The sequence below is a fragment of the Aphelocoma coerulescens genome, unplaced genomic scaffold (assembly GCF_041296385.1).
Source record: "Aphelocoma coerulescens isolate FSJ_1873_10779 unplaced genomic scaffold, UR_Acoe_1.0 HiC_scaffold_60, whole genome shotgun sequence".
NCBI lineage: Eukaryota > Metazoa > Chordata > Aves > Passeriformes > Corvidae > Aphelocoma > Aphelocoma coerulescens.
Window position 1 is genome coordinate 102,780 of NW_027183949.1, and position 14,689 is coordinate 117,468.

Sequence of the window (14,689 nt, forward strand, 5' to 3'; positions counted from 1 at the left end):
ACGGGAAAAAATGGGGGGAAATGGGGAGAAATGGGGAAAAATGGGCAAAAAATTGGGAAAAATGGGCAAAAATGGGTGAAAAATGGGGGAAAAATGGGGGGAAATGGGGTGGGAGTGGGACCAGCTCGGGGGGCGGTTCCGGGCCCCGACCGTCATCAACAGTGAGAGAAAATGGGGCAAAAACGGGGGGAAACGGGAAAAAATGGGGGGGAAATGGGGAGAAATGGGGGAAAAATGGGCAAAAAATTGGGAAAAATGGGCAAAAATGGGTGAAAAATGGGGAAAAATGGGGGGAAAATGGGGAAAAATGGGGGGAAAATGGGGTGGGAGTGGGACCAGCTCGGGGGGCGGTTCCGGGCCCCGACCGTCATCAACAGTGAGAGGAAATGGGGCAAAAACGGGGGGAAACGGGAAAAATGGGGGGGAAATGGGGAAAAATGGGGGGAAATGGGGAAAAATGGGGAAAAATGGGGAAAAATGGGGAAAAATGGGGGGAAATGGGGGGAAATGGGGTGGGAGTGGGACCAGCTCGGGGGGAGGTTCTGACCGTCATCAACAGTGAGAGGAAATGGGGCAAAAACGGGGGGAAATGGGAAAAAATGGGGGGAAATGGGGAGAAATGGGGGAAAAATGGGCAAAAAATTGGGAAAAATGGGGAAAAATGGGTGAAAAATGGGGAAAAATGGGGGGAAAATGGGGGGAAATGGGGGGAAATGGGGTGGGAGTGGGACCAGCTCGGGGGAGGTTCCGACCGTCATCAACAGTGAGAGGAAATGGGGCAAAAACGGGGGGAAATGGGAAAAAATGGGGAAAAACAGGGAAAAACCAGGGGGAAATGGGGAAAAATTGGGGGAAATGGGGTGGGAGTGGGACCAGCTCGGGGGGAGGTTCCGACCGTCATCAACAGTGAGAGGAAATGGGGTGAAATCAGGGGAAAACGGGAAAAAATGGGGAAAAACGGGGGAAAAACCAGGGGGAAATGGGGAAAAATGGGGGGAAATGGGGGGAAATGGGGTGGGAGTGGGACCAGCTCGGGGGGAGGTTCCGGGCCCCGACCATCATCAACAGTGAGAGGAAATGGGGTAAAAACGGGGGGAAACGGGAAAAATGGGGGGGAAATGGGGAAAAATGGGGGGAAATGGGGAAAAATGGGGAAAAATGGGGGGAAATGGGGAAAAATGGGGAAAAATGGGGAAAAATGGGGGGAAATGGGGGGAAAATGGGGGGAAATGGGGTGGGAGTGGGACCAGCTCGGGGGGAGGTTCCGACCGTCATCAACAGTGAGAGGAAATGGGGTGAAAATGGGGGAAAACGGGAAAAAATGGGGAAAAACAGGGAAAAACCAGGGGGAAATGGGGAAAAATTGGGGGAAATGGGGTGGGAGTGGGACCAGCTCGGGGGGAGGTTCTGACCGTCATCAACAGTGAGAGGAAATGGGGCAAAAACGGGGGGAAATGGGAAAAAATGGGGGAAATGGGGAGAAATGGGGAAAAATGGGCAAAAAATTGGGAAAAATGGGGGAAAACGGCCAAAAATGGGTGAAAAATGGGGAAAAATGGGGGGAAATGGGGGGGAATGGGGGGAAATGGGGTGGGAGTGGGACCAGCTCGGGGGGCGGTTCCGGGCCCCGACCGTCATCAACAGTGAGAGGAAATGGGGCAAAAACGGGGGAAAATGGGAAAAAATGGGGGGAATGGGGAAAAATGGGGAAAAATGGGGGGAAATGGGGTGGGAGTGGGACCAGCTCGGGGGGAGGTTCCAACCATCATCAACAGTGAGAGAAAATGGGGTAAAAACGGGGGAAAATGGGAAAAACGGGGGGAAATGGGGGAAAATGGGGAAAAACCAGGGGGAAATGGGCAAAAATGGGGGGGAAATGGCAAAAATGGGGAAAAATGGGGGGAAATGGGGTGGGAGTGGGACCAGCTCAGGGGGAGGTTCCGGGCCCCGACCATCATCAACAGTGAGAGAAAATGGGGCAAAAATGGGGGGAAACGGGAAAAAATGGGGGGGAAATTTGCAAAAATGGGGGGAAAATGGGGAAAAATGGGGAAAAAATGGGCAAAAATTGGGGGGAAATGGGGAAAATGGTGAAAAATGAGAGGAAATGGGGAAAAATGGGGAAAAATGGGGGCAAAAATGGCCAGGAAAAATGGGCAGGAAATGGCGAAAAATGGGGGGAAAAATGGGGGAAAATGGTGAAAAATGAGAGGAAATGGGGGAAAAGTGGAGGGAAATGGGGAAAATGGGGAAAAATGGGAAAATGGCGAAAACCGGTGGAAAAATGGTGAAAAATGGGGGAAAATGGGGAAAAATGGGGGAAAATGGGGCAAAATGGGGCAAAAAATGGGGAAAAATGGGGGGAAAAACCGGCAGGAAATGGCGAAAAACGGGGAAATGGGGGAAAAATGGAGGGAAATGGGGAAAATGGGGAAACACGGGAAAATGGCGAAAACCGGGGGAAAAATGGTAAAAAATGGGGAAAAATGGGGGAAAATGGGGAAAAAAAGGGGGGGAATGGGGTGGGAGTGGGACCAGCTCAGGGGGAGGTTCCGGGCCCCGACCGTCATCAACAGTGAGAGAAAATGGGGCAAAAACGGGGGAAAACGGGAAAAACTGGGGGAAATGGGGAAAAATGGGGAAAAATGGGGAAAAATTGGGAAAATGGGGAAAAATGGGGGGAAATGGGGAAAAATGGGGGGAATAGGGTGGGAGTGGGACCAGCTCGGGGGGAGGTTCCAACCATCATCAACAGTGAGAGAAAATGGGGCAAAAACGGGGGAAAATGGGAAAAAATGGGGGAAATGGGGAGAAATGGGGGAAAAATGGCCAAAAATGGGCGAAAAATGGGGAAAAATGGGGGGAAATGGGGAGGGAGTGGGACCAGCTCAGGGGGAGGTTCCGGGCCCCGACCATCATCAACAGTGAGAGGAAATGGGGCAAAAACAGGGGAAAATGGGAAAAAATGGGGGGTAAATGGTGAAAAATGGGGGGGAAATGGGGAGAAATGGGGAAAAATGGGGAAAAAATTGGGAAAAATGGGGGGAAAATGGCCAAAAATGGGTGAAAAATGGGGAAAAATGGGGGGAAAATGGGGGGAAATGGGGTGGGAGTGGGACCAGCTCGGGGGGAGGTTCCGACCGTCATCAACAGTGAGAGGAAATGGGGTGAAAATGGGGGAAAACGGGAAAAAATTGGGGGGAAATGGGGAAAAATGGGGAAAAATGGGCAAAAAATTGGGAAAAATGGGGGAAAAAACGGCGAAAAATGGGCCAAAACTGGGGAAAAATGGGGAAAAATGGGGGGAAATGGGGTGGGAGTGGGACCAGCTCGGGGGGAGGTTCCGGGCCCCGACCGTCATCAACAGTGAGAGAAAATGGGGCAAAAACGGGGGGAAACGGGAAAAAATGGGGGGAAATGGGGAAAAATGGGGAAAAATGGGGAAAAATGGGGGGAAAATGGGGGGGAAATGGGGCAAAAACGGGGGAAAACGGGAAAAAATGGGGGGGAAATGGGGAGAAATGGGGAAAAATGGGCAAAAAATTGGGAAAAATGGGCAAAAATGGGTGAAAAATGGGGAAAAATGGGGGGAAAATGGGGAAAAATGGGGGGAAAATGGGGTGGGAGTGGGACCAGCTCGGGGGGCGGTTCCGGGCCCCGACCGTCATCAACAGTGAGAGGAAATGGGGCAAAAACGGGGGGAAATGGGCAAAAATGGGCAAAAAAATGGGGGGAAAATGGGCAAAAACGGGGGAAAAACGGCCAAAAATGGGGAAAAATGGGGGCAAAAATTGGGGGAAATGGGGTGGGAGTGGGACCAGCTCAGGGGGAGGTTCCGGGCCCCGACCGTCATCAACAGTGAGAGAAAATGGGGCAAAAACGGGGGGAAACGGGAAAAAATGGGGGAAATGGGGAGAAATGGGGAAAAATGGGCAAAAAATTGGGAAAAATGGGGGAAAACGGCCAAAAATGGGTGAAAAATGGGGAAAAATGGGGGGAAATGGGGTGGGAGTGGGACCAGCTCGGGGGGAGGTTCCAACCATCATCAACAGTGAGAGAAAACGGGGCAAAAAGGGGGGGAAACGGGAAAAATGGGGAAAAACCAGGGGGAAATGGGGAAAAATGGGGGGAAAAACGGCCAAAAATGGGGAAAAATGGGGGCAAAAATTGGGGGAAATGGGGTGGGAGTGGGACCAGCTCGGGGGGAGGTTCCGGGCCCCGACCGTCATCAACAGTGAGAGGAAATGGGGTAAAAACGGGGGGAAACGGGAAAAATGGGGGGGAAATGGGGAAAAATGGGGGGAAATGGGGAAAAATGGGGAAAAATGGGGGGAAATGGGGAAAAATGGGGAAAAATGGGGAAAAATGGGGGGAAATGGGGGGAAAATGGGGGGAAATGGGGTGGGAGTGGGACCAGCTCGGGGGGAGGTTCCAACCATCATCAACAGTGAGAGGAAATGGGGTGAAATCAGGGGAAAACGGGAAAAAGTGGGGAAAAACAGGGAAAAACCAGGGGGAAATGGGGGAAAATGGGGGGAAATGGGGTGGGAGTGGGACCAGCTCGGGGGGAGGTTCTGACCGTCATCAACAGTGAGAGGAAATGGGGCAAAAACGGGGGGAAATGGGAAAAAATGGGGGAAATGGGGAGAAATGGGGAAAAATGGGCAAAAAATTGGGAAAAATGGGGGAAAACGGCCAAAAATGGGTGAAAAATGGGGAAAAATGGGGGGAAATGGGGGGGAATGGGGGGGAATGGGGTGGGAGTGGGACCAGCTCGGGGGGAGGTTCCGGGCCCCGACCGTCATCAACAGTGAGAGGAAATGGGGCAAAAACCGGGGAAAATGGGAAAAAATGGGGGGAATGGGGAAAAATGGGGAAAAATGGGGGGAAATGGGGTGGGAGTGGGACCAGCTCGGGGGGAGGTTCCGACCGTCATCAACAGTGAGAGGAAATGGGGTGAAATCAGGGGAAGACGGGAAAAAATGGGGGGGAAATGGGGAGAAATGGGGAAAAATGGGGAAAAATGGGCAAAAAATTGGGAAAAATGGGGGAAAAACGGCGAAAAATGGGGAAAAATGGGGAAAAATGGGGGGAAATGGGGGGGAATGGGGTGGGAGTGGGACCAGCTCGGGGGGAGGTTCTGGGCCCCGACCATCATCAACAGTGAGAGGAAATGGGGCAAAAACGGGGGGAAATGGGCAAAAATGGGGGGGAAATGGGGAGAAATGGGGAAAAATGGGCAAAAAATTGGGAAAAATGGGGAAAAATGGGTGAAAAATGGGGAAAAATGGGGGGAAAATGGGGGGAAATGGGGGGAAATGGGGTGGGAGTGGGACCAGCTCGAGGGGCGGTTCCGGGCCCCGACCGTCATCAACAGTGAGAGAAAATGGGGCAAAAACGGGGGGAAACGGGAAAAACAGGGAAAAACCAGGGGGAAATGGGGAAAAATGGGGGGAAAAACGGCCAAAAATGGGGGCAAAAATTGGGGGAAAATGGGGGGAAATGGGGGAAAATGGGGAAAAATGGGAAAATCGGGAGGAAATGGGGGAAAATGGGGGGAAATGGAGGGAAATGGGAAAAAAAATGTGTGAGCCCAGTGCCCCCCAGTGCCCCCAGTGCCCCTCCAGTGCCCCCCCAGTGCCCCCAGTGCCCCCCAGTGCCCCTCCAGTATCCCCCAGTCCCCCCCAGTGCCCACCAGTGCCCCCAGTGCCCCCCAGTGCCCCCCCAGTGTCCCCAGTGCCCCCAGTGCCCCCAGTGCCCCCCCAGTGCCCCCCAGTGCCCCCCCAGTGCCCCCCAGTGCCCCCCCAGTGCCCCCCCAGTGCCCCCAGTGCCCCCCCCCGTGCCCCCCCAGTGCCCCCAATGCCCCCCCAGTGCCCCCAATGCCCCCCAGTGCCCCCAGTGCCCCCAATGCCCCCCTCGTGCCCCCCCAGTGCCCCCAATGCCCCCCCAGTGCCCCCAATGCCCCCCCAGTGCCCCCAGTGCCCCCCACTGCCCCCCCAGTGCCCCCCCAGTGCCCCCAATGCCCCCCCAGTGCCCCCAGTGCCCCCCACTGCCCCCCCAGTGCGCCCCCAGTGCCCCCCAGTGCCCCCGAGCCCCCCCCAGCCCCACATCTCCCATGTCCCCAATGTCCCCAATGCCCCCAATGCCCCCCCAGTGCCCCCCCAATGCCCCCCAATGCCTCCCAGTGCCCCCCAGTGCCCCCGAGCCCCCCCCCAGCCTCACATCTCCCATGCCCCCCATGCCCCCAATGCCCCCAGTGCCCCCCCAGTGCCCCCAGTGCCCCCCCCAGCCCCACATCTCCCATGTCCCCGATGCCCCCAATGCCCCCAGTGCCCCCCCCAGTGCCCCCCAGTGTCCCCAGTGCCCCCCCAGTGTCCCCCAGTGCCCCCGAGCCCCCCCCAGCCCCACATCTCCCATGCCCCCGATGCCCCCAATGCCCCCAGTGCCCCCCCAGTGCCCCCAGTGCCCCCCCCCCAGCCCCACATCTCCCATGCCCCCGCCGGCCCCGCGCTCCCTCTGAGCCGCCCTCGTGCCCCGTGTCGCCCGCAGGCTCGTCCCCGGTCGCCTGCCACCCGCTGCCGGTGGGTGACACCCTGCTGGTGGTGGTGGCCCAGCTCGGGGGCGGCTCCTGGGTGTGGCGCCGCTCGGGCGGCCCCGGCTCGGCCTTCGTGCGCCACCAAGCCCTGGGCAGCGGGCACCTGCGGCGTCCCCACGCCGTGGCCGCCGCCCGCCTCGGGGGCCACCTGTACCTGGGGGTGGCCGACAGCTCCAAGGGCGGCACCAGCACCGTCTTCCGCTGGGCTTCCGGAGGCTTCTACCCGCACCAGACGCTGCGGCCCTGGCACCGCGACACCCACCTGGAGTTCCTGGAGCTGGGCGGGCGCCCGGCGCTGGTGGTGTGCAGCGGGCAGCGCCGGCCGCTCGTGTACCGCTGGAGCGGCGGCAGCTTCGCGCCCCACACCGACATCCCCCACGTGCCCGACGTCTACGCGGCCAAGCACTTCCGCGTCAGGGGCAGCGTCTTCCTGTGCCTCACCAGGTTCCTCGGCGACGCCAAGGTGAGCGGGCACGGGGGCACGGAGGGGTCGGGCGGGCACGGGGGCACGGAGGGGTCGGGGGTGCGTGGGAGGGGCTGTTGGGGTCCATTGAGGTCATGGGGTTATGGGGGCCACTGGGGTCATGTGGTCGGAGGGGGTCGTCAGGGTCATGGGGGTCATCAGGGTTATGTGGTTATGGGGCTCCATCAAGGTCATGTGGTCATGGGAGTCCATCAAGGGTCAGGAGGTCATCGCTGTCATGTGGTCATGGCGGTCATCAGGGTCATGTGGACGTGGGGCTCCATCAAGGGTCATGTGGTCATGGGGGTCGTCAGGGTCATGGAGGTCATCAGGGTCATGGAGGTCATGGGGGTCATCAGGGTCATGTGGACATGGGGGTCATCAGGGTCATGGGGGTCATCAAGGTCATGTGGTCATGGGGGTCCATCAAGGGTCAGGAGGTCATCGCTGTTGTGTGGTCATGGGGGTCATCAGGGTCACGGAGGTCATGGGGGTCATGGTCATGGGGGTCATCAGGGTCATGGGGGTCATCATGGGTCATGTGGTCATGGGGGTCCATCAAGGTCAGGAGGTCATCACTGTCATGGTCATGGGGGTCATCAGGATCATGGAGGTCATCGCTGTCATGTGGTCATAAAGGTTGTCAGGGTCAGGAGGTCATCAGGGTCATGTGGTCATGGCGGTCATCAGGGTCATGTGGTCCCAGGGGATCATCAGGGTCATGGGGGTCGCCAGGGTCATGGAGGTCATGGGGGTCATCAGGGTCATGTGGTCATGGGAGTCCATCAAGGGTCAGGAGGTCATCGCTGTCGTGTGGTCATGGCGGTCATCAGGGTCATGGGGGTCATCATGGGTCATGTGGTCATGGGGGTCACCAGGGTCATGGAGGTCATGGGGGTCACCAGGGTCATGGGGGTCACCAGGGTCATGGGGGTCATCATGGGTCATGTGGTCATGGGGGTCCATCAAGGTCAGGAGGTCATCGCTGTCATGGTCATGGGGGTCATCAGGGTCATGGGGGTCATTGCTGTCGTGTGGTCATGGAGGTTGTCAGGGTCAGGAGGTCATCAGGGTCATGTGGGGTCCATTGAGGTCATGTGGTCATGGGAGTCCATCAAGGGTCAGGAGGTCATCGCTGTCGTGTGGTCATGGGGGTCCATCAAGGTCAGGAGGTCATCAGGGTCATGGTGGTCATCAGGGTCATGGAGGTCATGGGGGTCATCAGGGTCATGGGGGTCATCATGGGTCATGTGGTCATGGGGGTCCATCAAGGTCAGGAGGTCATCACTGTCATGGTCATGGGGGTCATCAGGATCATGGAGGTCATCGCTGTCATGTGGTCATAAAGGTTGTCAGGGTCAGGAGGTCATCAGGGTCATGTGGTCATGGCGGTCATCAGGGTCATGTGGTCCCAGGGGATCATCAGGGTCATGGGGGTCACCAGGGTCATGGAGGTCATGGGGGTCACCAGGGTCATGTGGACATGGGGGTCATCAGGGTCATGGGGGTCATCATGGGTCATGTGGTCATGGGGGTCCATCAAGGTCAGGAGGTCATGGGGGTCATCAGGGTCATGTGGTCATGGGGGTCATCAGGGTCAGGAGGTCATCGCTATCATGTGGTCATGGGGGGTCATATCAGGGTCATGGGGGTCATCAGGGTCATGTGGTCATGGGGGTCCATCAAGGTCAGGAGGTCATCACTGTCATGGTCATGGGGGTCATCAGGGTCACGTGGTCATGGGAGGTCACCAGGGTCATGTGACCATGCAGGTCAGCAGGGTCATGGAGGGTCAGCGGGATCATGGATCCATGGGGTCCATCAAGGTCACGTGGCCATGGGAGTCATCCGGGTCATGTGGTCATGGGGGATCATTATGTGGATGTGGGGGGTCCAGCAGGGTGATGTGGTCATGGAGGGGTCAGCAGGGTCATGGGGGTCATCTTGGGTCCATGGGGGGTCATCAAGGTCATGTGGTCATGGAGGGGTCAGCAGGGTCATGGGGGTCGTTGTGTGGTCATGGGGGGTCATCATGGTCATGTGGTCATTGAGGCCATGGGTCCATGAGGGTCCATCAAGGTCATGTGGTCACGGGGGTCAACAGGGTCATGTGGTCATAGGGGTCATCAAGGTCATGGGGTCATGGGGGGTCCATCAGGGTCATGTGATCATATGCGCTCAGTAGGGTCATGGGGGGTCATCAGGGTCTTGTCATCACGGGGGTCATCGTGGGCCCATGGGGGTCCATCAAGGTCATGTGGTCATGGGGGTCCATCAGGGGTCATGTGGGGTCCATTGAGGTCATGTGGTCATGGGGGTCCATCAGGGGTCATGTGGGGTCCATTGAGGTCATGTGGTCATGGGGGTCCATCAGGGGTCATGTGGGGTCATCAAGGTCATGGGTCTGTGGGGTTGATCAAGGTCATGTGGTCTTGGAAGGTCACCAGGGTCACGAGGGTCATCAAGGTCAAGTGGTCTTGGGGAGCCATGGGGGTCATGGGGTCCATCAGGGTCATGGGGTCCATCAAGGTCGTGTGGTCATGGTGGGGTCATCAGGGTCGTGGCTCTATGGGGGTCACCAGGGGGGTCCATCAGGGTCACGTGACCTCACTGATGACCCCATGACTTTGTGTGCAGGTGATGCGCTGGGAGGGCTCCAACCCATCCCAACCCATCCCAACCCATCCCATGACCCCACCAGTGACCCCATGACCCCACCACTGATCCCATGGCCCCACCACCCATCCCATGACCCCATCATCCAACCCATGACCCCACCACTGATCCCATGACCCCACCAGGGATCCCATGACCCCATCACCCACTCCATGACCCCACCACCCACCCCATGACCCCATCACCCACCCCAACCCATCCCAACCCAACCCTTGACCCCATCACCCATCCCATAACCCCATCACCCATCCCATAACCCCACCACTGATCCCATGACCCCATCACCCATCCCATAACCCCACCACCCATCCCATGACCCCATCACCCAACCCATCCCACCCCACCCCATCCCATCACCCCATCCCATGGTCCCAACCCATCCCAAGGTCCCATCACCCACCCCATCCCACCCCACCCCATCCCATCACCCCATCCCATGGTCCCATCCCAACCCAACCCATGGTCCCATCCCATCCCATGGTCCCATCACCCATCCCACCCCATCCCATCCCACCCCATCCCACCCCATCCCACCCCATCCCACCCCATCCCATCCCACCCCATCCCACCCCATCCCATCCCATCTCACCCCACCCCATCCTGTGGTCCCATCCCATGGTCCCATCACCCATCCCATGGTCCCATCCCACCCCATCCCAAGGTCCCATCCCATGGTCCCACCCCATGGTCCCATCACCCATCCCATGGTCCCATCCCACCCCATCCCAAGGTCCCATCCCATGGTCCCACCCCACCCCACCCATCCATGGTCCCATCACCCATCCCATGGTCCCATCCCATCCCATCCCATCCCATCTCATGGTCCCATCACCCATCCCATGGTCCCACCCCACTCCATCCCATCCCATCCCAAGGTCCCATCCCACCCCACCCCACCCCATCCCATCCCAAGGTCCCACCCCACCCCAAGGTCCCATCACCCACCCCACCCCATCCCATCCCATCCCACCCCACCCCACCCCACCCCACCCCATCCCATGGTCCCACCCCACCCCAAGGTCCCATCACCCACCCCACCCCACCCCACCCCACCCCACCCCATCCCATCCCATCCCATCGTCCCACCCCAAGGTCCCATCACCCATCCCATGGTCCCACCCTACTCCAAGGTCCCATCACCCATCCCATGGTCCCATCCCATGGTCCCACCCCACCCCAAGGTCCCATCACCTGTCCCATGGTCCCATCCCATCCCAACCCATCTCATCCCAAGGTCCCACCCCACCCCAAGGTCCCATCCCACCCCACCCCAAGGTCCCATCACCCATCCCAAGGTCCCACCCCACCCCATCCCATGGTCCCATCCCACCCTACCCCATCACCCATCCTGTGGTCCCACCCCATCCCATCCCATGGTCCCATCACCCATCCCATGGTCCCATCACCCATCCCATGGTCCCATCCCATCCCATGGTCCCATCCCAACCCATCACCCATCCCATCCCATGGTCCCATCACCCACCCCAAGGTCCCATCACCTGTCCCATGGTCCCATCCCAACCCAACCCATCTCATCCCAAGGTCCCATCCCACCCCATCCCATGGTCCCATCCCATCCCATGGTCCCATCCCAAGGTCCCATCCCATGGTCCCATACCACCCCACCCCATCACCCATCCCATGGTCCCACCCCAACCCATCCCATCCCATGGTCCCATCACCCATCCCATGGTCCCACCCCACCCCAAGGTCCCATCACCCATCCCACCCCATCCCATCCCACCCCATCCCATCCCATCCCACCCCATCCCATCCCATCCCATCCCATCCCATCCCATCCCACCCCATCCCATCCCAAGGTCCCACCCCACCCTACCCCGTCCCATCCCATGGTCCCACCCCAAGGTCCCATCACCCATCCCATGGTCCCATCCCGTGGTCCCACCCCACCCCAAGGTCCCATCACCTGTCCCATGGTCCCATCCCAACCCAACCCATCTCATCCCAAGGTCCCATCCCACCCCAAGGTCCCATCACCCCTCCCAAGGTCCCACCCCACCCCATCCCATGGTCCCATCCCATCCCATGGTCCCATCCCAACCCATCCCATGGTCCCATCCCACCCCACCCCAAGGTCCCATCACCCATCCCATGGTCCCACCCCACCCCAAGGTCCCATCACACATCCCATGGTCCCACCCCACCCCAAGGTCCCATCCCACCCCAAGGTCCCATCACCCATCCCATGGTCCCATCCCACCCCACCCCAAGGTCCCATCACCCATCCCAAGGTCCCACCCCACCCCAAGGTCCCATCACCCATCCCAAGGTCCCACCCCACCCTGTCCCATCCCATGGTCCCACCCCAAGGTCCCATCACCCCCCGACCCCACCGCTGACCCCGAGCCCTCCCCACGTGCAGGTGATGCGCTGGGAGGGCTCCATGTTCCGCGAGGTCCAGCAGGTGCCGGCCCGCGGCTCGCTGGTGTTCCAGCCGCTGACCCTCGGTGGCCACCGCTACGTCCTGCTGGGCAACGACTTCGCCCCGAGCCGCGTCTTCCGCCTGGGCCCCGGCGGCCACCTGGAGCCGGCCCAGGACCTGCCCGCGCCCACCCCCCGCGCCTTCGTCCCCGTCACCGTCGGCCAGCGCCACTTCCTGGTGGCCTCCAGCTTCAAGGGGGCCACCCAGATCTACTGCCACGTCACCGAGGACATCGGGACCTGAGGGGACATCTGGGGACGGTGGCCACCAGGTCACCGAGGACATCGGGACCTGAGGGGACATCTGGGGACGGTGGCCACCAGGTCACCGAGGACATCGGGACCTGAGGGGACATCTGGGGACGGTGGCCACCAGGTCACTGAGAACATCGGGACGTGAGGGGACATCTGGGGACGGTGGCCACCAGGTCACCGAGGACATCGGGACGTGAGGGGACATCTGGGGACGGTGGCCACCAGGTCACTGAGAACATCGGGACGTGAGGGGACATCTGGGGACGGTGGCCACCAGGTCACTGAGAACATCGGGACCTGAGGGGACATCTGGGGACGGTGGCCACCAGGTCACCGAGGACATCGGGACGTGAGGGGACATCTGGGGATGGTGGCCACCAGGTCACCGAGGACATCGGGACCTGAGGGGACATCTGGGGACGGTGGCCACCAGGTCACCGAGGACATCGGGACGTGAGGGGACATCTGGGGACGGTGGCCACCAAGGTCACCGAGGATATCGGGACCTGAGGGGACATCTGGGGACAGTGGCCACCAGGTCACCGAGGACATCGGGACGTGAGGGGACATCTGGGGATGGTGGCCACCAGGTCACTGAGAACATCGGGACCTGAGGGGATGTCTGGGGACGGTGGCCACCAGGTCACCGAGGACATCGGGATGTGAGGGGACATCTGGGGACAGTGGCCACCAGGTCACCGAGGACATCGGGACCTGAGGGGACATCTGGGGACGGTGGCCACCAGGGACGTGAGGGGACATCTGGGGACGGTGGCCACCAGGTCACCGAGGACATCGGGACCTGAGGGGACAGTGGCCACCATGGCATCGTGGAGATGGGGACGTGGGGACAGTGGCCACCAGGTCACTGTGGATACAGGGATGGGAGGGGACATCGGTGGGACACCAAGGGAACATCTGGGGACAGTGGCCACCACGTCCCTGGGGAGATGGGGACATGAGGGGACAGCGTGGGGACGCGTGGTGGTGGCTTGAGGGATGTGGGGATGGTGGCCACCAGGTCACTGTGGATACGGGGACGTGAGGGGACACCGTGGGGACGCGTGGTGGTGGCTTGAGGGATGTGGGGATGGTGGCCACCAGGTCACTGTGGATATGGGGACGTGAGGGGACATCAGGGGGGACGTGTGGTGGTGGCTTGAGGGATGTGGGGACGGTGGCCACCAGGTCACTGTGGATACGGGGACGTGAGGGGACATCAGGGGGGACGCGTGGTGGTGGCTTGAGGGATGTGGGGATGGTGGCCACCAGGTCACTGTGGATACGGGGACATGAGGGGACATCAGGGGGGACACGTGGTGGCAGCTGGAGGGACGTGGGCACGGTGGCCACCGCGGCATTGCAGAGATGGGGACGTGAGGGGACAGCGTGGGGACAGCGGTGCCACCGCGGGGCTGCAGGGACGTGGGGACGTCCCCGCGGGCTCGGTCACCTGAGGGACGCGGGGACATCGACCAGACCTGGGGGGCCACCCCTGGCCCGGGGTCCCCAAGGCCACCAATGACCCAGTGTCCCCAAGGACACCGGTGGCCTGATGTCCCCTCCTGGTGCCACCATGGCCCCGATGTCCCCAAGGCCACAATCACTGACCTGATGTCCCCTTCTGGTGGCACCGTCACCCCGATGTCCCCAAGGCCACCAATGACCCCGTGTCCCCAAGGACACCGGTGGCCTGATGACCCCAAGGCCATCAGCACCCCAATGTCCCCTCCAGGTGCCACCATCGTCCTGATGTCCCCAAGGCCACCAGCACCCAGTGTCACCACTGGCCTCATGTCCCCTCCTGGTGCCACCACGGCCCCGATGTCCCCAAGGCCACCAATGACGCAATGTCCTCATCAACCCACTGTCCCCAAGGCCACCAGCACCCCAGTGTCACCTCCTGGTGCCACCATCGTCCTGATGTCCCCAAGGCCACCAGCACCCGGTGTCACCACTGGCCTCGTGCCCCCTCCTGATGCCACCATCACCCCGATGTCCCCAAGGCCACCAATGACCCCAATGTCCCCTCCTGGTGCCATGGCCCTGATGTCCCCAAGGCCACCAGTGATGCAATGTCCTCACCAACCACTGTCCCCAAGGCCACCCTCACCCCAGTGTCACCTCCTGGTGCCACCATCATCCTGATGTCCCCAAGGCCACCAATGACCCGATGCCCCCTCCTGGTGGCACTGTCATCCTGATGTCCCCAAGGCCACCAGCACCCAGTGTCACCACTGGCCTCGTGTCCCCTCCTG

At 60.2% G+C, this 14,689-nt stretch overlaps 1 protein-coding gene across 1 annotated transcript in view; it reads left to right on the forward strand.

Annotated features, from left to right (window-relative positions):
- LOC138101974 (leucine-rich repeat LGI family member 4-like) overlaps window positions 1–12,420 on the forward strand; it is a 33,123-nt gene extending 20,703 nt beyond the window's left edge. The window contains exons 9-11 of the mRNA XM_068999719.1: window positions 5,346–5,376; window positions 6,550–7,058; window positions 12,118–12,420. Coding sequence (XP_068855820.1) covers window positions 5,346–5,376; window positions 6,550–7,058; window positions 12,118–12,420 — 843 coding nt within the window. The remainder of the gene's footprint in view (window positions 1–5,345; window positions 5,377–6,549; window positions 7,059–12,117) is intronic.
- Window positions 12,421–14,689: the final 2,269 nt, after the last annotated feature.